This window comes from Cuculus canorus, chromosome 9, assembly GCF_017976375.1.
Source record: "Cuculus canorus isolate bCucCan1 chromosome 9, bCucCan1.pri, whole genome shotgun sequence".
NCBI classification, from domain to species: Eukaryota; Metazoa; Chordata; class Aves; order Cuculiformes; family Cuculidae; genus Cuculus; species Cuculus canorus.
The window spans coordinates 7,104,443-7,130,938 of record NC_071409.1 but is presented as its reverse complement, the minus strand read 5'-3'; the positions used below and the strand labels follow the sequence as shown (position 1 = coordinate 7,130,938).

The window sequence follows — 26,496 nt, the reverse complement described above, 5'->3', positions numbered from 1 at the left end:
TTTTAGAGGATAAATCAAGAACGTACACAAGTAAATCATTACTTAAGTTCACATTTCTGATCACAAGTAAAATTTCTTCCTAATCTGGAGTAACAAATTGCTTTGCATGTTAAGATTCAGCGTAATGGTAAATGGGGAAGCTCATCAATGCATTTTTAATGTTTGTCTTGTATTTTTTATTACATCTCTCATTAAGTTTCTCCATTACTGCCTTGTGGAAGACCATTTGGTTACAGAAGTGGTGTTTTGACAGTTCTCTGCCTCTTGCTACCATTGTTTCCTCTGTACCGAGAGATTGTTCAATTTTCTTCTACCTGTTTTTTGGTTTTGAAGTCTTCTTTTTTTCGTTCTGTTTTCCTTATGTTTTGATTCATCTGTTTCTTGGTAGTTCTGTTGCATCTCTGAGCTTTTCAATCTGTTCCTTGTGTTCTCTGGCCAGTCCAGCAGTTGTGGAGTTCTGTGCCCCACACTGCAGATGCTGCAGCTGAAGTAACTTCACATTTCCAAGTTCTCTTGTGCTGCTCCAGTTTCAGAGCAGCTGTTGGGTGTGGAGATCTGTAAACTCCATGCTGCTTTGGCTGCAGTTCTGTGACCGAGATTGCTTAACACGCAATTTATGAAGAGAAATATACTCCCTGGCAACAGCTGTGTGTTGTCCCCTGCTGCCAGAAAGTGGAATTTTTTCCTGGATGCAGTTCTTTTGTTTTTACATGTTATTACTGTGTTTCTGAGCCTAACCAAATGCGTAGCTTGCTGATGCATTTTCATTTTGTGTTGCTTTTTAAAACAAACAAACAACCCCCCCAAACTTTGCACAGCAACTTTCATCTATGCAGTTGTTTTGAATTGCTCAATTCCAACCTACATGTGCAGTATTCCCTTTTCTTTGAAGTAATATTTTTGGTCAGTTTCTTTTATGTTGAAATATATTCTTAATAGTTTTCTGAGTTAGCAGAACTTGAGACCTGCTTCCTTATCATTGCATTTAAAATATTTAATAAAAATTCTGAGCTTCTTAATTTAGAACAGAAGCCATAAATCTGGTTGGTTCCTGTAATCATCTCAAAAACCTGTCATGTACCAAAGGGTAGACTTTTGATTCCTATATTTGATTTAAGTTGCTATTCTGTTCTGAGTTGTTCTGTGTATTCTGTCTTACAAGCATGGAGATTTCTGAAGTTGTTAACAACTTACTTTTTGGCAGAGGCGCAATAAGAAATGCTTGCCAGATGTTAATGATTCTAGGTCTTGAAGGAAGGTCAGTCTATGAAGAAGACTTTGAGGCTCCATTTTTGGAGATGTCTGCAGAATTTTTTCAGGTACAGCAGTGTTGTAATGTTATATTTGGAATGTTATAACTGATTGGAATTGTGAGAATTGGTGGTACTGTTAAGTAATCGCTACTTGTTTGATGAGTATGTCAATCTCCCTTAAATGAATTAAGAAAAAAAAACTACTAACTTTGCGGAAGTAGTAACAAATTATAATTTGAAAGTAGTTTTGAGGTACGGGTGCTGAGAGCCTGTGAGGTAAACATTTTGCTCATTTGTGCCTGCGTTGGGCTCTTTCGTGCACCCTTGTGTTGCTGCCACAGTCTTTTTGAAATGCCAGTGCAATGAAAGATTCAAGTTGTTTTGGACGGGGAATGGAGAGGGGAGACTGCCTGTCAAACTGCCTTTGAGGAACCTTTGCTTCCTTTATAGTGTCTACATTCCTGAGTCTTATGTTTTGTAGCAAAATGAACCCAGTCAGGGAACTAAGTGTATCCAAGTGGCTCTCCAGTTGTTGACCAGCCACTGAATAGCTAGTATTAAATATTTCATAGTATTTTAAAGAGAGAGCTTCAGGAAAAAAAAGCCAGTTGAATGGTTATTGAGCACAGTCATGCTCCTCTGTTGTTAGAAATGGGTGGAAATTGTAAAACATTAAAAGATAATTTGTCAGTCTCAGAGTTCTTACGCAGGGATCGACTGTCTGTCACACCCTCTGATCTCCAAGCTGCTTTGAAAATCAGAAGCATGTGATGCACAACCTTTTAAAAGTCATTGCATTCTGGTTTTCATTGGTGCTACGCAAGTAGTTATTTTTCTTAAGTTCTATTTCTTGGGTCTGCCTTAAAAAAAAAAATAATCTTTCAAGTCCAAAAGACTGTGATGACAGGTATGCGCAGAAAGTTTGATGTGGAGTAATGTGCTCAGCATTGTTACTAACAAGAATAACAAGAACTGTTGCTCCTCAAAACTCATAAATATACCATAAACTGGTGTTTGAAAGAAATCTTTGCCTCTTCCCTCTCCCCACCCTGTTTTTTTACTTTGGAGCTGTGGCTAAAACTCTAGTTAGTCACTGGGTTGGCTTAAGTTGTTTTAGTGTTAAAAATACCGTGTTCATATTGTATGTATGCCCTTATGTATGGAATACGGTCAGTGTCACAGAACTTGTGTTTTGTGTTAAGTATGCGTGTAAATCTTGCGGGTCTAGTGATCTTATTTGCTGGACTTGCTGGGTTTCATTTGAACTTGCTAATCCATGTTGATCCGACATAACTGGTATGTTTCCTTTTTCCTCTGTAAAAAAAGTCTACAGTATTAATTTGTGTTCCTCACAGATGGAAAGTCAGAAATTTTTAGCTGAAAACAGTGCTTCTGTATATATAAAGAAAGTAGAAGCTAGAATTAATGAAGAAATAGAACGAGTGATGCATTGTCTGGATAAATCAACAGAAGAACCAATTGTGAAAGTTGTCGAGAGGGAACTTATTTCCAAGCATATGAAAACGATAGTGGAAATGGAGAATTCTGGGCTAGTTCATATGCTGAAAAATGGGAAGACAGAAGGTAAGACTGAATCATATGGGATACAGATGCCTAGGGTGCTGCTTGTTGTTTTGAAACATAGGATAAATGGAGTTTGACGTTTCTGTTCCTATGTAATCATAAAAATACTTTGAGCCTGTTCTGCAACCATCTGAGAATATTACTTACAAGACTTTTAGAAGGCTCTTAACACAGAGCCCGTATGGGTAACTCCTTTCTGTTTATTGCCAGATACATTTACTTTTTGGTAAGCCAAGTATCTCTTAAAAGTACAAATCTGTTGTAGTGGTCTTGGTTAACTGTTTTCCATGAGCCATTTTATTACTTTCACTCCTCTAGGATGTAGCCATCAAAATGCACTGAAATTTTTGGTCCACGGGCAGTGATTTAAGAAGTACTGGTGTGAATGACTGACTGACTTGATAGAAGTATTGCAGGACTAATTGGGGAAAAGGGCTTTGCAGAAAAAAAGGTGACTGTTTTTGAAGGATAAGTAGCTGATGGAAGTGGTGGAAAAAGAAAGGCTTGGCTTGATTTGTTTTTCCTAGTAGAGGTTCATGTGGGACAGAATGCCTGAACAAAAGTTACAATGAGAAGAGATGGATTGTAAGTTTCTAAAGCAGCATAATAGAGTGGTTGTAATATCTATATTAAGAAATCAGTGCTCATGCTGAAGCTGTGAGAATGGGGAAAAGACTTGCTGCTTAGATTAATGGCCTTTGTTCATTAAAGCAGCTTCACATTTACGAGATGATGGAGTGACAAAGTGAGCAAATTTCTTAGCTGCAAGAAAAGAAAATTACTGTAGTGAAAAAGGGAAGTGATGATACTACACTTAATATTTTCTGTTTGATATCCAGTTAAGATAGCCTTCAGGCTGAGGGTACAAGGACGTAAAAGTGTTCATAAGATACAGGAATTATGTATCTATAAAAGCCTATAAACTTTGATAGGTCTTGGTTTGATTTCTTTGAATGCTAGAGAGAAAATACTTGCTGCATTGTGAAGATACAGTTTCACATGACTGTACAAGGGTGGACTGCTCTTTTGGAAACCTGTGGTTAAGCCATTTCTCATGATTTTAGATGGATGAAACAAAGTAGTGTAAAATTATATGGCTGACCTTAAGACAAATATGAATTCAACTCAAATTTTTCTTTAAATACAGAAACAAGCACATCACTAGCATTGTCCTATTTGCTTCAACTTTTTTTTTCTTATTTTTACTACAGTATTTGAATTTTTGAGATGATAATCTTGGAAGCTACATTCTTAAATACCACTGGAAAACACAATCTTACTGAAGCTTTAAGCACGCTGTCCTTCAGTGAAAGCACCGACTTTTGCTGGCCTGGGGATAAGCAACAGGAGATTCCGTGCTCTATAGACAACCTAGAATAATTGAATCCAGTCTTTGTGTTTAATTTTGTGGCCGTTACATTCAGCATGTTGTCTGGGGCGTAGCCAAGGGAACATCAGAGGTTTCTAGTGCCCTACCTGTTACCAGGATGGTTTTTGTGGCTCAAGTGGCTGAATTTTTACTGTCATCTTTTGCTATGAAATGACTTAGTTACAGAATTAACAGGCATGGTATCCTGCATAATATCTTGTTCTTGTTTCCAGATCTTGCTTGCATGTACAAGTTGTTTAGCCGTGTACCAAATGGTCTGAAGACAATGTGTGAGTGCATGAGCTCATATCTGAGGGAGCAAGGCAAAGCACTAGTTTCTGAAGAGGGAGAAGGAAAGAATCCAGTTGACTACATTCAGGTAGTTACAGCATTTTAACTTTCTTCTCTTCCATTTTTCCCCACATACCCCAGAGTAAGAGTTAACTACGTGATTGGTAAGGTAAACCTTAATACAGATTCAAAAGGATTTATTATTATAAATGTAGCTTATTAATTTTGCTTAAAATTACATTTTCTAATTTATCAGACATGTTTAGACCTCTTCTTTTACCTAAGTTGCTTGTAAAAGTACACGTTCAGTTTTTGTGCGCTTGGTAGCTGCTTTATTAAACAGCATATTCAAGCTAATTCTGTAACTGCTGGGAACCTTTTGGTTTTTATCCCAAATTAATTTGTATCCACAGTGAGTTGTACATCTGCTAGCAAATAGCTTTATAGTAGCTTTTTTGTTTAATTTTTTGTTATGTTAGCTATTGGTGTTTGTTGAGACAAAAATCACATGACAGTATTACATGGCAAGATTAACTATGACTGAGAGGTGAATGTGTTATCATAAAAAATTACTTGCTTAGTTTGTGGTCTCCCTGAGAAACAGGAATTGGATTATTAATTTTCTGGCAACACTGAAATAAATTTCCTGCTGAGCTTGGGGAAGAATCACCTCTCCAAGGACTGTTAAAAAGCGAAGAGAATACCCTTTGAGATGTATTAGGTTTCATTATTAAGGGCTGTTACATTTTTTGTGGTGGTACAATTTGGGAAAAAAAAAAGAGGGGACAAATGATGTGAAAAATAAGTGCCCATATGACTTCGAAGTAATTTTTACTCCTAGCCAAAGACGTATCATAACAGTTTAATTGAGAGAGACTTAAAAATTTAATCGTGCTATTGATGTTTCCTGCTACAAAGGTGAATAGCATAATGAAGGTGAGGAAAAGTTACAGCCATACTGCACATTGTTTGGCAGAGCTCGTCCTCAGCCTGTTAGTGCTTACCCCAACCATCTCAAGAAAAGTTCCTAGGGGAGTGATTAATCTATGATTACTGCTAAACCCCCAAAAAGATTTATCCTCTGCTTCCATTGACACAATGGAAGAAGAGAAAAATACCTATGACTTGAGAAACCTCCTCACTCTTAACCTCTCAGCCATGGCCATCTGAGTATTTCAGGAACTGAAATAGCAGCCAGGAGACAAAAGAGGAAGATACGTTATACCATCAATGAAAAAACTTCATCTCAGTGCAGCCTGGCTTCTGTCACATGGGATCACCAATCCCTGAGCGTAATTGGTGAGGTGGTTGCAAAAGCATTCCAAAGGGATTAGATTTCAAACTTCTTATAAGAATTTGAAGGGATGTTGAAATGTTATGTCTTCAGGTACTAAGTTTCTCCTGTTCAACACCAGGTTGTTCACATGAGATGCTCCTGGAGAGGAGACATAAGCTAACCTTGGTAAACAGAGAGATAGTGGGATTTACTTTGAATTTAATATTTCTAATACACAATAATTAGCCTGTCTGAAGACCACTTCTGTAAGTGAGATGGTGAGCTTCTAAGGAACAATATTTCTTTGAGTAATTCTTGAATGGCTTCTTTAAGTAACCACACAGAAATAGTCTTCAGAAAGGGAGGACTTTAAGACCATTTAACCTGAACACTTTTTGTGGCAGTCATTATCCTTGATAAATTTAACTCACAAGTGAAATTCCCCATGCCCCAAATGCTGCTTAAACCCTGTAGGTATCAGACATACTTAGCAAGGTGCTCAGGTGATTAAGATGTTTCCCCATTCTGCACTCAATTGTTTCATCTCTGGGTGAAGGTGGTGCAACCGCTGAAAATGATGATGGGAATCTGGTGGTTAGCTCAGAGGAAGTGGTTCCATTCAGGCCTGTGAGCTTCACACTGATTGCTTATTTCTAATGTTGATGTGTTCACGGTGACTCTCAAAGGTCAGCAAGAAATATGTCTAAATAATGCAGAGCATGTCCCTGAACTGAAATTATGGGGAGAGAGGCAGACCTAAGAAGATTAGGCAATGTGTTTTGTCCTCAAACTTGCTTTGTAGCTCTAGGGACAGGGTTAATGGGTGCTTTGCCTCATCTTTCCCATGTCCTGAATTTATGGCAGCAGCTATAGAAATAGAAAAGGCCTAACAAGTACAATGAATACCTCCATTAAGTTGTGGATTTAAAATACAGTAAATCAGCCTATTTAACAAGAGTGAATAATAAAGTTTCTTAATCTTTGAGCAGCCTGTTACAGCAAGCTGCAGCCGTGTTTGACACCAATATTTTAGCCAGTTTTTCTGAAAATTGCTTCAGTAAGAGATTTATGGCAGCTGTTGGTATTGAAAAAAGGGAATGAAATTTGAGATACTGTCCTACAGTGCCAACCGTAGTGAGCTTTGGGTGGTTTAGCCTGGAGAATAGCAGGCTGAGGGGAGACCTTGTCACTATCTACAACTCCCTGAAAGGAGTTTGTAGTGAGATGGATGTTGGTCTCTTCTCCCAAGTGACAGGCGATAGGATGAGAGGAAATGGCCCGAGTTGTGCCATGGGAGGTTCAAATTAGACATCAGGAAAAAATTCATCACCAAAAAGGTTATTGGGCACTGGCAGAGGCTGCCCAGGGAGGTGATTGAGTCCTGATCCGTGCAGGTGTTTAAAAGATGGGTAGATGAGGTGCTCAGGGATGTGGTTTAGTAGTCGACAGATACAGTTGGACTTGATCTCAAAGGTATTTTCCAACCAAGCAGTTCTATGGCTTTGACTGTTGACATGGTCTTCTCTATGACTTCATCTATTATTACTGTTTTACAGCTTGCAACTTCAAATCAGTGAAAATGTTTTTACCTTTTTTAAAGGGTTTACTGGATTTGAAGGGTAGGTTTGACCGCTTTCTTCAAGAATCTTTCAATAATGACCGGCTCTTCAAACAGACGATTGCGGGTGACTTCGAGTACTTCCTCAACCTCAACTCTAGGTCTCCAGAGTACCTCTCGTTATTTATTGATGATAAGCTGAAAAAGGGAGTCAAAGGAGTAAGTATGGATTAATTTAAAGGATCGTGACCTTTGCTGTATAAACTTGAGTGAAATTACACTAAGCAGAATTATTTTTGCATTGAGAAAAATGGGAATACTACATTAAAACAAGTATATGTACCACATCTAAGCTCGTAACACTTCAGATATAAGTTTATAGAAATATAAGGCACAAAGATCTCAACATGCTGTGTGGTTTATCTCTCATCTCTGAAGCCATACACCTGGATTGCTCCTGGCAGAGCATCATGAGATTTTTTTGAGGGTACAGCACCTGGAACTGGATGAGATGGTTCAACTGAGGCTTCAGGGGCTCTGAATAAAGCTGAATATATTATTATATGCATTTGATGCTTTGGGAATCGAATAGTAAACTCTATTTATAAAATAAGTAATTGTTTTATTTGTTGTGGCACTAAACAGGCTTTGCAAAATGAGTCTTAACATTTAAAATCTTTCATTCCAAGCCAGCTTTTTGTTCTCCTGACACTGATTTCCATCTGTGCTTTTTTTAAAAACACTTAAAAAATTACCTAGGAACTCTTCCTATGTTAATGCCTTGAGGTATTCTACTAATCCATCGTCTCCTTTCTCCTTCTCAATTGCTTTTTCCCTCTATTTTAGATGTATTTCTTTCTCCACTCTTGAGTTTGTGCACTGTTCTGTTGGCTCTGTTGTTCATATGTGAACCAATTTTGTTGGCTTCTTTGTAGGCTTCTTGTTAGACCATATGCTTGCTGTGAATTGCTTTAAGTATTCAGGTTTTATAAGAAGTTTGGGCTGAAAGGTTAAAAGCAGCAAATTATTTCTTTTACAGCTAACAGAACAAGAAGTAGAAACTATATTGGATAAGGCAATGGTTCTGTTTAGGTTTATGCAAGAGAAAGATGTTTTTGAACGCTATTACAAGCAGCACTTGGCAAGAAGACTTCTCACAAACAAGAGTGTTTCAGATGACTCGGAGAAAAATATGATATCTAAATTAAAGGTAAGAGAGTATCTACACACTTTATACTTCATTTTTGTCTTAAATATGGTTTCTTCTGTTTTGAATTAAGGAATATATAGAGAACATAAGTCTTGATTGCTGTTAGATACAGATTTGAATTTAAAGCCCTGACAGAAAATATGAAAGATTTTTCGGCATGATTCTGTGGAAGAAAAGAGAAGGGAATACTGGAAAGCACCCGTGATGAGAGCAATCTAGAAAACAAAGTTCTCTTTATTTCAAAATTTTGAAGAGTTTCCAAATAAGAGGATAACTCCTGTTACCCAGTGACTGCATTCGAAGATGAGACTGTTTTATCCTAGATTTCCTGGTATTCACAGTAGAATTTTTATTGCCTGTGTTGTATTTTAGTTGCCTGTTGACAATGCTCAGTTCCTTTTTGATTAAGTAGTTTGAGAGAGATTGGGGAGGAAAAATAAAAAAGATCTTCAGATCAGGGTCTGGAAACACATTTTTTGTTAGTTGGGTCAATTTATGGAATAAATAGACCAAGAGATGGAGAAGAAAACAAAACTTAAAAGTGAACAGTCCTTGAAGCAAGTTCTAATGCAGTATCTGCATTAGTGGTGTAGTGAATGGCTAGGGAACTTCGGAACCCGAGTGATCTGATCCTAAAATCAGACTTTACTGATACTTGGTTTTGACCTTCATATTCCATCAGATAGTAAAGTCTATTTGCATCGTATTTCTCCAAATCATCAGTATTGATTCCAAATTATCAGTATGAATTCTTTACCAGTTTCCTCTCTGCCTGCTCTTGGTTGATGATTTAGAAGGCACGGGGCATACATTCTCAGGGTGGAATCAGTGGACCGGAACTGCCCTCTTTTCTCATGTCTTTGCACAGCGATTAGGATGCTGAAGCCAACACACTTGCCTTTGCCGTGTGTGTCAATGTGTGTTAAAATAGGCAGGAAGTCCTTTATATGCAACTCAAACATATGTTTGCATGCACTTGTATCTATATATGCTTATGCCCCTATTTCTCAAAAGGTCTTATAATCTCACTTGGTAATCTGCGGTAAACCTTCAAAATTAGACACTCTTAGGACAACAGGGCTTTTTTTCTGATAAAAATAAAGGTTTTTATTTCCCTTTACAGTGTGATGCTAAAAAGCAAGTGACAGGGTCTGATATGCCTTGGTCTGATAAGCTGTCACAGCGATTTTTAAGGTGGCACAGGAAGCTGAAAAAAGGGAAGGGAAGCGACATTTGATTTGTGTAGGATTAGATCCTTATATGAAAAAATAAACTTATTTCAAGTTCTGAAGGTAATGTTACTGGGATTCCCATTTCCCAAATGTACAGAAATGTTTTTGAGATGTATGAAGTAATATTAGTCTTGCAGTTTGAGTTTCAGCAGCTCTCTTTTTGTAGTGCTGGCACAACAAGTTGTTCTGTGTGTTGTAGACTGAATGTGGATGTCAGTTCACATCTAAACTGGAAGGAATGTTCAGGGACATGAGCATCTCAAACACGACCATGGATGAGTTCAGGCAACATCTGCAGGCAACGGGGGTAAGTAGGGAAGGGGGTCCTGTGTGCTTGTTCTTTTACTTCAGTGCAAACCCCAGATCTTTACCAAGTGTTGTGGGTTTTAATTTGTTAGTCCACGTGTACGGAAAGGAAGATTTTGTTAATGTGCTCAAATTACATTTCTTTGACTGCGTTTCCCACCTGACAGACTTTGTTACTATTTCTGTAAATACAAAATTTGGTTTGAAGCCTGATCCGCAACTTGAGCGGGGCCAATTTCGTTCCATAAAATCCTGTTTCACCTTCCCTTCCTTGTCCTCGTTCCCTTGAAGGGCTCCAGCTGCAGCGCCGCTGCCGGCCACCAGGGGGCGAGCGGCGCCTGCCTTCCCCTTTCTGCCTGGTCATTCTTTAAAAGTAATTTTCATTATGATCTGTATTTTATGCTAACAGTCAGAAAAATATTGCATGATGCAGGTATTTGACAAGCATTTCGTCTCATACTCAACTTCCCCAAAGCAGTTCATAGCTTTATTAAAAGGAGAAGTCCTAGTTTTGTTCAGATTGCCAAATATAGAGCTGACTGTTCAGTCAAGAAGTATATGAGTCTTAAATGGAATACTGTGAAAGATTTTTGCTGTACCATCTACTCTGATATTGATGAATTCATTTGTCTGGCCTTGTAAAAATAATGTTCATAGACTTATGTCTATTTTTTTTCTTACTCTCTGAAAATTCTATACATTCTGCAGTGATACAGAAACATGGTGAAACATGATCATGTTTTTAAAAAGTGGATGTTTTCTTCCAATTGTCCTTAGGTCTCATTAGGTGGTGTTGATCTTACAGTGCGGGTCCTCACAACAGGTTACTGGCCTACACAGTCAGCCACACCAAAGTGCAACATCCCTCCAGCCCCCAGACATGCTTTTGAAATATTTAGAAGGTATGTATTAAACCAGATTTTTAGGTAAAGATTTTAAGAAGAACTTTTTAAGCTTCACTTACATATACGTTTTACCATCAGACGGAAAGACATGCCAGCATCCTGCTCTTCCTCAGTTTATGTGAACATCAGAGAATGCAGCAGTCACATTATGAGGTTTTGGGAACTTTTAATTAGAATTCTAATGAGCATTAATGTTTGAAAAAGCAAAAGGTAGAAAATTCTTATGGTCATGGTTGTGAAACGTCCATCTAATTCTTTAAAGTCATTTCCTCTTATATACAAAATGTGACCTATATATTGAGGTTTTGGTTCAATTTTATTGCAGATTTTATTTAGCCAAACATAGTGGGCGACAGCTGACACTCCAGCATCACATGGGTTCTGCAGATCTCAATGCCACTTTCTACGGGCCTGTTAAAAAGGTAAAGTATCACAACTGTGAAAATATTGTACCTTTTGTTTAAAAAAAATTAACATTTGCAATAACTTCAGAGTTTTGCAAAATGAAAGTTTACTCATTGATATAATTATACTAGAATAAGAAAAAACTGCCTTCCATCGCCTTTATAGTCTGTTTCTTCCTTTGCAGCAGTTTTGTTTTGACATTTTTTCCCATCTAAATCTAATTTGAATGCATCACTTGGCATTATCTCTTTGATTACCTTGTAGAAAAACAGTAATTTTGATCTTCATTCTTACCAAGCTGAAATATTTTGCAGTGAAGAATAATCTAATAGTAGTTTTGTTATTTTAAAATAGGAAGATGGCTCAGAGGTTGGTGTAGGAGGTGCCCAAGTAACTGGCTCGAATACACGGAAGCACATATTGCAAGTCTCCACTTTCCAGATGACGATATTAATGCTCTTTAACAACAGAGAAAGATACACATTTGAGGTAAAGTGTTGTGGTTTTTAAATAACTGTTCTAGGCACTTTTTTGTCCTCTTGAGTTGCCTGTCTTTCTATTTGAGTGTGGATCAAGCCAATAAATACAGGACACATCATGAGCAATGCACCTGGAAGCAGTCCTAGGGATGGAGATTGTTTGGACGCAAAAGTTTTCAGACATTTTGGAGAGTTGTGTGGTTACTCCGAGGCTGTAGAGCTATAGAAAACCTGAGGTTGGAATGCAGCAGGTGGCCCCATTTGCTCATTTTATCTCTGAGAATATGCGTTTAGAGGCCAGAGGGTGGAGAACGGTTTGTATCCTGGCTTCTTAAACACTGAAATGCTTGAATTGGCAGGCAGGAGTGAGGTGTGGGCTGAATCAAAACTCTTATCCCTTCTCTGAGCTGGTGAGCCAGAAAGGACAATGAAGAAGGTCCAGATAGATTCTCAGCAAAATGGTTAAGTGGGAATTCCTGGGAAAGATTGAAGTCAGCTGATAGAGGATGATGAAGACAACACTGGAAGGGGAGAAGGATTCTGTGCTCTGAGGTTTGAGCATTGTGTTGTTAATGTCAGTTAATGGTTTTGTTTTAGACATCTCTGTGAGAGAGAGCACTGGCAGCCTTTAAAGCAGTATGGGAGCAGTTTGAAATGGAATGGATTTCCAGGTTTCCTCATCTACTTTTGATTGTGCTGTGCATAGTAACCATTTGCCTTTTAATTTGGATTTTGTTTTCAGCTTTTGACAGACGTCTAGTGTGTTAATACTGAATGTTTCTTTGAAACAGTCCCAGCTGGGATCAAGGAAGGGAGGGTTTGATAAGAAGCTTTAAACTACTCGTAGTTCAGAGAAAGATTTATTTAGAGCACGGAAAGCTGTGTGTTGTGAAGTCTCTTGCCAGAGCATTACAGCCTGAGTACTTTCTATGCAGAATACTCGAAGGGGGGGGGGGAAAGAGAAGGACTTAAAATGAATTTTTTCTTGAAGTTGGTATTGCTGGTGGCTACCTTATTCCAAAAAAATGTAGGCGTTACAAGTAGTAGATCTTCACTCATATATGAATAAATAACATATTGTGGAGTAGTGAAAAATAAAGGTTTTGATATGTTCTCTAAATTATAGTTTATTTCATCAAGGCCAGATGATAGAGATGTAGATCCGTGCACTTTGAAGTTGTGCGTGTTGTTGATTTATGGTTTGAGAGTTCTTAAGCTTGTACTGTGTCCCACTGTAACTAAAACATTAAGAAGGCATATTTGTTTTGTTTGGTTTCTTTGGTGAAGTGCGTGGGAGTCATCTTTAACTCCAGCCAGAAAAGCTTATGAAAACTTGAATAGAATGACTTTCATCTTTGTTCATTGATTATCGAATACCATGATTAATTGCTGAGTGCTGGGCAACCATTGTTTCTCTGTCATATCAAATTAGTGCTTTTACTGTAACATAGCATGAGTGATGGCTTGTAGTTTGTGCTTGTGAAAGCATAAAACTCTGATGTGCAAGTATTTCTGCAGATTCTCAGCTGAACAAATTAATTTGAAGTTACCTTCACAGTTGAACGCTTTGCTGTTTTCTTTTGCATTCAGTGTGGTAATTGATTGCAAACTTGACAAGATCCTCGCAATAATCCTGATAGCCGTTAAGCCTTCTGATAATGATGATGCAAAAATTACGCATAAGATACTACAGAAACTGAAAGGATTATTGCACAGTAAAATTCCCTCACTAAAATGCATGCATTTATTGTATTCCTAAACAGCAGCTTTTTATTTACGTATGCAAAAGAACTGGCAGCCGCATGGGTCCAGGTTAATGATCCTGGAAGCCGAGAGGAAGGATCTTCATGCAAGCCTTCAAAGAATGCTAATTCTTTCAAAGAATTGAATTTCTTCTAATCAAGTCTCCTCTAATACTCAGCGTATTTTTCTGCTAGTTTTTCATTTGTCTGTTTTCAGCTCTTGGTGACCGTTTCCTTGACAGAATTCACTGCCTGTATTGACCCAGGCAGATCATTTTGCGTAGTACACATTGACACTTTACCCACTTCATGAATCTTAACCTTTCAAGCCTCAAAACTGTCATAGCAGCATTATTTTGCATGCTTGAAGGTAGACTTCTTAAGCCATCAGTGCTGTTTGCGAAACGAAATACTTGCTTCTACCATAGTCGTAAAGTAATAAGGATATTTTTCTTTAGGAAATTCAACAAGAAACTGATATCCCCGAAAGAGAACTGGTTCGAGCCCTACAGTCCCTTGCGTGTGGCAAACCAACACAACGTGTTCTCACAAAAGAGCCTAAATCAAAAGAAATAGAAAATGGTCATATATTTACAGTGAATGATCAGTTCACATCAAAACTACACAGAGTCAAGATTCAGACGGGTAAGGGAGCTTTATATTTTACTGTCTTGCAGGCCCAAAACTGCCTTAAAATGTCAAATTAGCTTTTGCAAGATTAACGTCCATATAAGTAAAGGACATATAATGAAAATTTTACTTCCATGCTTTTCTCTATATTTATAGTTAAACCTCTTACTTTACAAAATTTGTAATTATCTCTTTAAAGGAGGTGTTGAAGGAGAGAGAAAATTCAAATTAAGTTGTAAAATGAAAAATACACTACTGATTGATTCAGAAATAGGAAAATTGCCTCAAGTAGCTGTACTGCTGTGAAAATGAGTGATGTTTTTAGCCCATGATAAAAAGACCTATTTCCAAGTGCCAGGTAGCTATGTTTTGGGGCAGTGATTGGGGTTTAACAAGTAAGAAGAGAAGCTCATCAGCACAACGGCACTTCATTATCTCATCACAGTGCTGATTTGTGTAGTGTCTAAGTAATGTAGTTATCTTTGATCTAGAAAGCTCTCTGGAAGTCATTTGAATTTGTAGCATTGCTGAGGATACACTTCGTAGGCAGTTTTTAAAGATTAGTTCTTAGTTTTAGTACCTCTGAAAGTATTTTCTGACTGCAGATCTCCGTACATAAAATACACAGCATCCCTGGCAGTTTATGTGCAACATTGGTAATTCACATGCTTTTTATTGCACATGTTATTAACTTGTTGGTTTTCTGTTCAACCTGCTGTGTCCAAGAATGTAAGTTTGTGGAACCCAGTAGTACCTACGTACATTGCCTTGCACATACTGCTGTGCATAAGCGATGGCTATAGGCTGTCTTCGTGCACGTGCAGAGTGCTGTGGTGTCAGTACGTTTCCTTTGTCTGGAGAATATTTCTGGTGAGCAGGAGTGCAGCAGCCAAATGAGGATGTTGAGAACCCTCTGGTCATGGCCATAATTAAAGCGACTTCTGTGACAGCCGTTGGAGCTTTAGTGGAATTCTGCTTGTTCATTTCTGCTCCTCCAATGTCTTTGAACAGGGAATATGATTTGGAGTTCAAGATGGTGTTAGAGCAATTTCATACTTGTGGATTTGCTTCTGCCTTGCGCAAAAGCAGTCTTGTGTGTGTCCTTTTAAAGCCTGGGGCTTTTTAAGTGAAGAAGGGCTGAGGGAAAGTGCTGTAGCAGTGTGGGAGTAGGGCTTGGTTGTAACGGTGCTTGGGTGAAAGGGTAGGAAAAGCTGCACGTAGGGGCAGAAATAAAGTATAAGTAGAAGAGGAAAACAGTACAAAAAAACTGAGTTGAAGGGGCTAAAGTTGGACGATTTCTTGACTGATGAACTTTTAAAGTAGTTTGTGAAGTGAAGTTTCCATCCTTTTTCTATTTTAATTCATTTTTGCTATATTAAAGAGAAAAAATATTTAATGGGAGCATGGGGTTGGTGGTGCCTGTAAGCAAATTCGAGTACTGTTCAAATTTTAATATAGCAATAATTAAATAACAGGTTGTTACCTTGTCAGTTGCTATCAAAACATGCCAGAAAGTGTGAATGTATTCTTGTGGCTGCTTCTCATAAAAAAATCAAGTTTGAGAATGTCAAAACTCAAGAAAATATTACTTGATGTCTAGATGAAATAAATAGTGAAGCTAACTCTTATACAATGAAATTGCTGTAACTTTCTAACATACTTTACATTCTCTTTCTTTAAGTTGCTGCCAAACAAGGAGAATCTGATCCAGAAAGGAAAGAAACAAGGCAGAAAGTAGATGACGACAGAAAACATGAGATAGAAGCTGCTATAGTTCGGATAATGAAATCTAGAAAGAAGATGCAACATAATGTGCTAGTAGCAGAGGTATGGTTGTGCAGAGTTTTGATATGGGCTCAGGAGGTTTTTTGCTCTTCCTGTTAATTTGTGGTGGTTGTACTGCTCTCACTAAGAAATGGCTTTTTGAGGAATCCTTTGTTTGAATTCCTGTCTATCTGAGATAAAGACATCTTAAATCCTTACCCTTCAGTTTGGGATGTACTTGTGGGTGTATCTAACTTTCCTTCCTCCTTTTAGTGCTATTATATATTATCAAATTCCTTGAAAACACAGTTGTCAACAAAAAACATTGTACTTTAATTCTTGTTTGCTGACTGTTGGGTCCAGGTTTGAGAGATTTGAGCTCTCAGCAGAGAGAGAAACTCTGAACTCCTAAATTCTGACAACTTCAGGAGTAGCGTACACTTTGCACTCTTGAGCTCCCTTAGGGTTGTGAAATGGAGAGGATTGTCAGGTTGTGACCTTGCCTCTGTAGAGGGTCAGTGCTTTGAATCGTACCCCAAAGGGAGGAAGCAACCGATGGAGGAAGAAACTGGCGGAAGTTTGCAGGCTGCTAATCTCATGTTTCATGGTTCTAGCCAGCCCTGTCTAAATGTGATTATTTTGGTCAGTTAGGATACTTAGTGATGTTACTTGCACTGTGATTTTACATTACTGTTTTTGAACTTATGTTTTAGGTAACTCAGCAGCTGAAGGCCCGATTCTTACCAAGTCCAGTTGTTATTAAAAAACGTATTGAAGGACTTATTGAGAGAGAATATTTGGCACGAACACCTGAGGATCGCAAAGTATACACTTACGTTGCATAAAATGCGTTCAGAAAATTTGATTTATTCTTGGACTATACTCTTCGCATGAACTGGGAAGTTCTTTTAAATCGTTAATATTAAGACGACCATCTCTTCTATTAAATTACAATACATGTTCTAGACCATTGAGATCAAGCCTTTTACTCCTTTGAGAGTTTTCAACATCAATTGATTGAGCTTCAGGCTTTTCAACGTTATCCCTGTAGAGATCATCCTTACAATTCTTCGGGAAAATGTGAATGTGCCGCGTTTGTTTTCAATACTGTATGAAAACAGAAAAATAAAAACAAATTTAGAAAATACAGCTCATTTAAAAAAATAAAAATTGTTGGAATTTCATTTCCCCCCATCTTCAGTGTTGATGTAAATGTGTTTCTGTAGTGTTGCTTAGCACTTTGCGCATTGTATAAGTTGGGTTTAAAAGAAACCACAACTGGTAAGGCAGAATTCCCAGTTATATTGCTCTGCTTCCAATGTTTCTTTAACTAGCCATGTTTAATTTAAATATTTGGTCCTTTTTTGAAGACCCAAGAAGACAACTTGAGCATGTTTCACTCTTCCAGCTGCACTCACTGTTTCAACAACATGAAGGGGGACCTTCTCGGGGCTCTGAAAAGACCGTAACAATTTTGGCTTTCCCTTCTGTAATTTGAGTTCTTCTAAATTAAACTCTATATTGATTAGGTTTGTTCTGGTTTCTTTATAGGAAAAAGGAAAAGATTTTAGTGTGTATAAACTGTATAATAACTTTTGCTGTTGTACTCACTGCTGATGGTGGATTGTACAGGGCGATGTTTTTATTTCACTAAATGTAGACAAAATAAATTTAAAATAAATGGATTTAGTGTACACAACCAACTAATTCAAGTGTGTTAGAGTACAGGGTTGACAATCTTTTGGAACTGATTTCTGTCCCCTGGGGAAATGTACTGGGATTATATTTTGTTAATAAATATCATAGAGGGATCTGTAGCCCCAGGGCTTTCCATACTAAGTGCATATTTCAGGAGATTACAGTGAAGCCAGTGTGCACTATTAGTTTTTAAAAATGCATTTTAAACATGTAATAAAACATTGTTACTGTAATGAATTTTTAGTTCTTACCCTGGAACTTTTTTCTTCTTGTCAGCATGCTGCGAAAATAGATTAAAAAGTGCGGTTTAGTGGCATCATCATTCTCGCAGGTAGGAATTGTTTGCAGTGTTTTGTGCTACAGCAGAGGTTTTATTAAACAGTATTTCTGACGTTCCTATGCACATATTCGATGGTTTCTCTGCCATAGCTATTTTTCTGTATTAATTCAAAACAATATTATTTTTTCTTCTTGTTCACATTGCTTTCACCCATATCAAAAAAATACAGTTGGGATGGGCTTCCTGGTAGGCAGAGCTGGACCTGAAACAAAAAGAAAAACTGGGTTGTAAAGCACAAAGACGGTGATCAGCATTTCTTATGAGCTGCATTGAACAGGCGTGGTGGTGGTATAATGTAGCGATGTGATTGGAGAGTATTTCTCATACTCTGTCCCCAGTTCCACCCCTCTCCAGCCTGTTGAGAGACAACTCCTGTAGTGGGATATTGCCTCTAAAGAGGGACTGGAATTGGGGCCATATTTTAGCTTGACTTATTCTGAAGCTTTTTCTAATGAAGCTTTACTTCAGTTCAGTGCACACCCCAGTCAGGCACACACATGAGATAAGCTGTTAAATCATCAGAGGGGAGGTGGGTGAGCCATTCTAGGCTATAGCTGTTCTCAAAATGTATTTGCTGGTGGTTATTAAAGCACCTGTGTGTCTGTATGGTATATGCAGACCTTCAAGAGCAACGTAGTCGTTGTTCAGCCATAGAGCGATCTTAAATACATGAGAGTTTGGGTTTGGGATTGTCTTAATTCATCAGAGACATCTTCCTCAAAATGTGACTCACTCTCAGAATGAGTCTCAGTATGAAGGTTTTCTTTCATGCCTATCTTACTCTCTGGAAGCATGAACGTTGTGATAATTGCATGTTAATGCTTTTTCATGTGCTTTTTGGGGAGGATCAGGTTTGCATCCTTTTTTCACATGAAGCTTAAAGAGGTGCTAATGTTGTCAGTGACGGGAGGACTCTGTCCTTACTACTGCAATTGTACTATTTCTGTGTATCAGCTGAAGCTTTCTGCCTGTGCTGGCTTTGGGAAGTGCTGAGCCTGAATGTAACTTGAATGAATGTACAATGATCTTTTTAAGGATGTTTTTTTGCAAGCTGTGTGGCTGTGAGTGTTTACTGAAAGAGTAATAAGTGGTGAAGGTTATCTTCAGTGACAAATACTAAAAGTGTAGTTTCCTTTTTAAATTTAATGAACTCTGAAGACACTAATTCTTCAGAAAGGGACTTCTGCTGCTGCAGCCACCTTTTGGAAATGTCCAGTGAGTTCCTGATACTGAGGATTGAAAGGTGGGGAATGTGAAAACTGGTCAGTGTGAGACATTGCCAGGACTCTCCTGAAGGTGAGTTTGACACTCATACCTTTATGCTGTTTGTGTATGTTGTTGAGCTTTCTTTTGCAGTCCATGGTAGAATTCTGTGCTGTCTCATTTAATTTCCTTTCTGCTTCCTTTAAGTTCCACTTAAAATTGCATCAGTAGGATTGTAGCTATGTGTATGAGTGTAATTAGTACTGAGTTTGGTTTCTTTGCATTACTGTGCAGTTAAATGCACTAACAAGGCATGACAGTTTGATTCTTAAGAGTCTTTGAAAGTAAGATAAAAGTAAATTCTGAGTTTTATAGCTATTTGAAGATCCGTAATCATGTACTTTCCTTTTAAACAAGTTTATTTTAAAGAGTGAAGAGTACACTTCGTCTACCATCATAATAAAGATTATCCTTCTATTCCTGATTTAGTTCTTGCTTTTTTTAATGTTAGCCACCTTTACAGCTTTGATTTGCTCTCCTTGTATCCTAGAATTAATCTCTTCAATCTCCACATTTGCTACTCAAGCACTGAGTGTTGAAAAGGTCTGCAGACCAGACTGAGTCTTGGATGCAAAATTACTCCTCCATGAAGTGTCTCTCCTTGCTGCCTTTCCTGAAGACAGACTTTCCCTGTTGACCGTAAAGCTTTCAGTGTAATGCTGCCTGTTCCTGTGACCTTGGCTCACTGCAAATTGACAGCTGCCATAAGATTTACTTTTCTGGACCTGTAAAATTCGTTGCACTGAATGCTCTGGGTGGCTGAAGTATTTTTGTTCACATATATTGTAATAAAACTGTACAGGTGGCGTGTCTGTATATGGTATCAGAGCCTGTTGTGATGCATGGTTTGGGGGATAAGCTTGCACAGAAATGGGGTTCTTGTTTTGTCAAAGGCAGCAAAAACTGGAACTATTTGTGGACATCTGTTGTATGTGTTTTGAGCTCTATTCCAGCAGCTGGTCTGCGCTTAAGTGATATGACCACATTTGAGCTTGCTAGTAATAGCCTTCACAAGGAAGTGCACATTATGGAAATCGGGGAGGAATTTAGCTCTCCCAAAAGGAATATTTCTTGAGCTCTTGGAAAGGCATGGTGTCTCCTGTGCACGTTTCGTGTTCTGAGTGATGTGTTTTAATAATGAACTACAATTTTGCAGTTTATAGAGGCTCTTAGCATCAAGCCCAGCGTTGGACAGAATCCCACTGGTGCAGTTTCTTGGACTGCGCAGTGCCATTGTGATGCTGACTGGGCAGTGTGTGAAAGGCAGGGGCAGCACCAATACGCTGAACAAATGTGCTGAGGGCAAAGGGATGTGCTACTTCCGCTAACACCGAGCTTTTGTAAGAGTTCCAGGCCTGTTCACTGCGAGTGTTTTTCTCCTGCTGACACTTTGCAACATTGACTGTGCCAGAACAGCAGCACATTGACTAACGCTGGTGCTGTGGTTCTGTTTGTCTCATAGCCTTAACTGGGTAAAACGCCTGTTGAAATCTCTAGGAATTCACCCCAAGTCCCAGGCTGTATGATTTAGTGCTGGGTGCTTGGCCAAGAGCAAGATCTTGATGCTTGTTGCCTTGAAGGAACTGTCACTCCTTGCACTCTTGGGTGAGGTTGGGAATGGCATTTCTCCAGGGAAGCAGATTTCACAAAGAAGCAAGCGTAAATTCTAGTTCTAGGAAGTCTTGATTCAAATCAAACCCACTGCTAGTCTTTTTGAGCACAAACCCGGGTGAAGGAGTAACATCTGAAACTGCACTGCTCTGCACTCGCCTGAGGTTTGGTCTGTGTGTTGTGATATAGCTTAGTATCAACGTGGAGTAATATCTTGCACTCAGTCTGCTAAGGCAATAATGGCATCAGAACACGAAGAGCTAAAGAAAAATGTGGAGTTTTTAGCTAGGAATTGGTGAATAATAGAAAAGGATAATACTGTTCCAAAAGGCGAGGTACACACTCCAGGTTCTCAAATCACTGTGCTTCTGCGCTTTAACTATCTTTAGCATCTTTGACATCTTCTGTGCTTAAGTTGCAGTAATAACTGTGCTCTGAAAATCCAGTCTGATTTTTCAGATAAGATACAGTGATCTTATTACCTGGGGACAATTATGCTTTCTTTTCAAGGGGGCTGTTATGATCATCTTCAGTCTGGGTTTTTTTTACCCTCTTGATTTTAATCTTATTTATTATTCTCCTGAGGTTGGTACCTGGAGCCTCGGTTGTGGTCACATCATATTTATCCTGTATGTGGAAAGACATAGCATTGGCACTTGCTTTAAGAAGCTTATAATTGTATTTACATCTAAAGTGAATAGCTTTATTTTTATGGCCTCTAAAATCAAGCCATGTCTTTCAAGGCCAGCCCGGCTGTTCTAGGGTAGCATGCGCACAGACTGTGGTCCTGCAGTATAATATTTCTGCCTCATGCCACACTAAAGCTGGGAAGTTCAGGCAGGTCCTTCTGGTCATTGAATCATCTAATACCAAGCACAATCTAACCTTTGTTCTCATGGGTTTTGCTTGCGAAGGTGATGTTGCAAGTGTGGTGTGACCATAGCTAACGCAGAAGCATCTGCCTGGCTCTCCAGGCAGCTGTTTTTCCTAAAGCATGAATGCTTATTGCTCTTGAGGAGAGAGAGAGATGTGTATCACCTTCTCCTGCATTAGCCATGGCCAAGATGAGGAAGTCTACTGGAGAGGTGGTGATTTGGAAGCTATGTGCTCCTGTTTGCCTGAGGAGATACTGGGAGAGGAGGAGGATCTACCAGTAGGTGCAGCTTCCATTCAGTGTGTATACACAGCCTTTAGCAACCCTTTACATCAGAGGGAAAAATCAGTGGGAAGTCCTGAAGGTCATTTTGAGGCTGCACTGAAGCCTGATGGTGCCTTACTATGGCCTTTAAGTTCCTGTACAGCATTTTCTTGGCAAAGTTTGCTAAGGCATGTCCCAAATCCCAGTGTAATGCCTGAGGATTTTGGAGCTTGTGAGCCACTTCTGCTAATTCTTGTTCGATGTTTGGATATTGCTTCTTCTGAAATTCTGTTAAAGATGCGGCTAATAATCCCCTGCAGCTTGTCTGTCACAGCATTTGTTGTCAACTTAATTATGTAAATCTACAATTCCAACAACGTGGGATCCAGGCCAAGGCTGTTTTATTAATTAAAATTTGGGGTGTATTATTCTGTATCTCGGGAGGTTCGTCCTCAGGAAAGGGAGTAATTAGAAGCCTTCACACCACGTAGGTCTGACTTGTTCTTTAAGCTGGAGCTTGAACCCATTGGCAAGCTCACCATCTCCTGATGACTTGTTCTTATTAACGCTCCATAGGGTGCAGTTTCTCTCGGCATCTGCCGCTGGCCTTCCAAGAATTTTGCCTTGAGTTGTCTTCAAAAATGCTAAATGTAAGCTGATTAAATAAACTCTTCAGTGGGCCCTGCAAGCCTCGAGTTTTGTTTAGATCTGCCTGTTTTCTTTTTCTACGAGGTTTTTAATTGAAGTGTAATTCATATAACAATCGTTAGGCTCAGTCTTTCAGAAATGAGTCTCTGAAGCTGGGCACTTAAATTCACACGTGGGGAAGCTGCTGCCTCATTCCACACTGACCTGGGTGGAAATGGGGTTGATTCTGGGGATGTGAGCAGAGGGCTCCTGAAGATACCATCTCGGGTCAGTGCTGATTTTGGCTCTCTGTGGTGTTGTCTTGAAGTAGTTCTCTACCACTGATATCTGATGTGGTCTCCTATTGGCTCATTATGTTTCATGGGTCCTGGTCTGTGTGTATAGAGTGCTTTGGGGTTTTTTTGAAGTATTTTAACTGAAGCGGAATATGAGGAAAAAATCTATCTGTTTGCAAGTGCCCTGTAACCTGCTGAGGACACATAGCCAAGTTTTGGGTGAAACTGAGCACGAAAGCTGCCTTGATCAGGTTGTATAATTCCAAGTCTTACAAACAACGTGGGAAACCTGTCTGCCAGCACTGAGACCTGAGCCATGTAGGAGTTTCTGCAAAGAAACAATGGCATCTTAGAATCACAGAACAGTTTGGGTTGGAAGGGACCTTAAAGACCATCTAGTTCCAACTGCCCTGCTATGGGCAGGGACATCCCAGTAGATCAGGGTGCCCATCTTTGGTTACATGCGCTTATTTGGAAGACTTTCTACTTTTCCTTGTGTTCGGACTGTTTGGGAAGCACGACTCAAGAAAGCAGTCTATCTGAAGGACTACAGCCACCCTTCTGCTGGCTGGACTTTCTTCGAGATCTTCATTGCATGTGGCTGCAGTGGCCGTTGGCTGTGTCGCTGGGGGAGGCCAGTGTAAGTCACAGGCGTCCTGTCTTAGGGCAGGTGGGAAAGCTGGCTCAGGCTTCAGGTACACAGAGGTTCTTTGTTCCTCTGCCCAACCGTTGCCTTGCTGCTGGATCCCAAACACCCCACAGAGTGCTGAGGAGGGGCTGGAGGGAGGGTGGTTCAGCTGCATGCTCGGTGCTATCTGCAGACTGACTCTCACCTGACGCTGTTACAGACCGCAGCAGCAGCCTCTCTCCCCTTCGCCTTTCCCTCTGCTTAAGGAGAAAAAGAACTTGTTTGGGTTTGCAGCTGTGATACTGTCCTGGTTTGTAGAACGGCAATGACTCCGGTTTAATGTGAGGGTTCCAAGATCCTGTTGAAGTTAGTATATATTCAGATGCTCTCTCATCAATCTGAGCTCTCCTTTTCCAGAGAGATCATCCAAGTACTAATAGTAGAAGCTTAATTGCCTCGAAGAATACAGCAGTTCTACCATGGGCTTCAGGAGGGCTGTGGTTTGGTCCATTGTCAGCGATCTCCCCTGTCATCTATGTCCCAGTGCTGCTCTCCCAGCCTGTACTCACACCAAAGTCCGTGTTGCTTGAGGATAACTTTTGTTCTGCTTCCTTAACATAGTCACTAAGGGGAGATTTGGTTTAATCCTCGTTGTCTCTGATGGGGTGTATCTTACCACCACAAGGATTCCCGTGCCCCTGTTTGCTGGGGCTGATGATCGGGAGGAACACCTCTCATTTTAGTTTGCACTTTATCTCCCGTGAGTCTTGAAATTCTATCTTGTCTGAGCATCTCCTAGCAGTGTTCCTTATGACAGGAGTCCCGAATCACTGGGTCCGGTCAAAGGGAGGAGTTGCCTCCTGCTGCACCAGTCGGAGCTGCGACTCCAGCAGGAGCGAGGCAGCCCTCCTGGTAGCTCTGCAAGGCAAGGCAGACAGCAGCTTGCCCCGAGCTTCCCCATCCTCTCTGCTTTCCGACTGTATTTTTTAGTTGTTATATTTTCCACTTTTCTGCCTGCTCAGATTCACTGATTCACTGAGAGTGGTGGCACTCCGTCTTCTGTATCTCTGCTGAGAGACCCTTTGCTGGCATCCTACACTGTTAGCTGGTTAAAAAGAATGAACAAGAACTGTTTACTTAAATAAATGTAATAGGCTAGATGATTTTTTCCTATTTTGATCATTAGAGTTCTACTTTCTTCTGAAGTGGTGATGAATTGAAGTCACAAGGTTTGGAGCAAGAGACAAACTGTTTGAGAACTTCATTGTATTCACAACCCTAATTCTAATTTTTGTCTCTGTACTGTCTAAACTGTAGATAACTGTTGTCTAGCAGGTTAATGTAGTATTTTTGTCCTTGTGAAACGAAAAGTTTGATATCGGCTTAAAACAAAGGCTTTTAAAAGTTTGTAAGCCTGCAACATTGCATGATTGTAAGGGGGCCTGCTCCTGCGAGGCTTAGGTCATTCACAGCCAGCCTCTCTGAAGTTAATTATGTGCTGCTTTACAAAGCCTAAATCCTTATAATGTAATCTCCTTGCAGATGCTACTACGAACTTATTAAATCCTGTGGTGCATCATCACTCTTGTTGATGTCAGCCAGAGCAAGGGGCTCTGCGCACTGCGGAGGACCAGGCACGTCGTAAGAATTCATTAGGAAAAGGAATTTTTAATCGCTTTGCTGTGCCTTTCCGCTGTAATATTTTAAACATAGCAGGCAGGATTTTCCGAGCCTTCACACAGTGGTGTGTTTGGTACTTGTTTACATTTGGGCTTTATTTTATACCGGACTGACTACTGTATATATCAGCTTAGATACAAATACTCCTGATTGAGCTGTTCTGATGCGAAGTAATGGTACCCTGCTGTGAGGCCAGTCGCTAACAAATGGGGAAAGGGCTCCAATATAATTTTTAGGGTATCGTATCAGAATATTTCCCCCTAGAAGAGTGGCTTGAACTGTTGTTTTCCTAATCTGTTACTGAAATCTTTCTTGGCGTGTTCAGTAGGTCACTATGAATAATGTGCTTTTCCATTTGGCAGCCAGACAGAAAAGCTGAGGGAAGGGGAAGCTGAGAAACTCATTACATTCAGGAATCGGAGTGAAGCCATGCTTTCCTTTTCTGACAAGATGCAGCAGAAGCCAGCGCTTTGCTCTGTTGGCGACAATCCTATGAGGACAGGCTGAGAGAATTGGGCCTGTTCATCCTGGAGAAGAGAAGGCTCAGAGGAGATCTTATAGTGACCTTCCAGTACCTGAAAGGGCTACAAGAAAGCTGGAGAGGGGCTGTTCGTAAAGGCTTGTGGGGATGGGACGAGGGGGAATGGGTATAAACTGGAGAGGGGCAGATTTCGACTGGACATGAGGAAGAATTTCTTCACCATGAGAGTGGTGAGACACCACCCTGGCCAAGCACTGTTCGGTAGAGGAGTGCTCTTCCACCTTGCTTTGACATCTGCGTATCCTAGGGGAAGGGCTCAAACTCAAGGCTCCCCAGCCTCAGACAAGGGTATTCTCATGCCCTCGCTTTGTCTCCAGCGTATTTCACCCCTAAACACTAGGGTAAAGCCGAGATGACATGACCCTCACTGCTGCACTCTGGTGAGTTTAGACCTCTTCATCCACTACTTTTCTCAGAGGCATCGAGGTAGTATTGGGTAGGAAAGGGATCATAGTATAGTAAGGGTTGGAAGGGACCTTAAAGCCCATGCAGTTCCAATCCCCTGCCATGGGCAGAGACACCTCCCACTGGACCAGGCTGCTCCAAGCCCCATCCAACCTGGCCTTGAACACCTCCAGGGATGGGGCAGCCACAGCTCCCCTGGGCAACCTGGGCCAGGGCCTCACCACCCTCACTGTGAAGAGTTTCTTTCTAATGTCTAATCTAAATT

The 26,496-nt window shown here is 39.9% G+C and overlaps 1 protein-coding gene across 1 annotated transcript in view; it reads left to right on the top strand.

Annotated features, from left to right (window-relative positions):
* Positions 1-17,897, top strand: part of CUL3 (cullin 3) — a 51,851-nt gene extending 33,954 nt beyond the window's left edge. Inside the window, exons 5-16 of the mRNA XM_054074377.1 lie at positions 1,205-1,319; positions 2,609-2,837; positions 4,440-4,585; positions 7,374-7,550; positions 8,371-8,541; positions 9,973-10,080; positions 10,857-10,981; positions 11,310-11,406; positions 11,744-11,878; positions 14,069-14,255; positions 15,922-16,067; positions 16,718-17,897. Coding sequence (XP_053930352.1) covers positions 1,205-1,319; positions 2,609-2,837; positions 4,440-4,585; positions 7,374-7,550; positions 8,371-8,541; positions 9,973-10,080; positions 10,857-10,981; positions 11,310-11,406; positions 11,744-11,878; positions 14,069-14,255; positions 15,922-16,067; positions 16,718-16,849 — 1,768 coding nt within the window. The 3' untranslated portion in view covers positions 16,850-17,897. The remainder of the gene's footprint in view (positions 1-1,204; positions 1,320-2,608; positions 2,838-4,439; positions 4,586-7,373; positions 7,551-8,370; positions 8,542-9,972; positions 10,081-10,856; positions 10,982-11,309; positions 11,407-11,743; positions 11,879-14,068; positions 14,256-15,921; positions 16,068-16,717) is intronic.
* Positions 17,898-26,496: the final 8,599 nt, after the last annotated feature.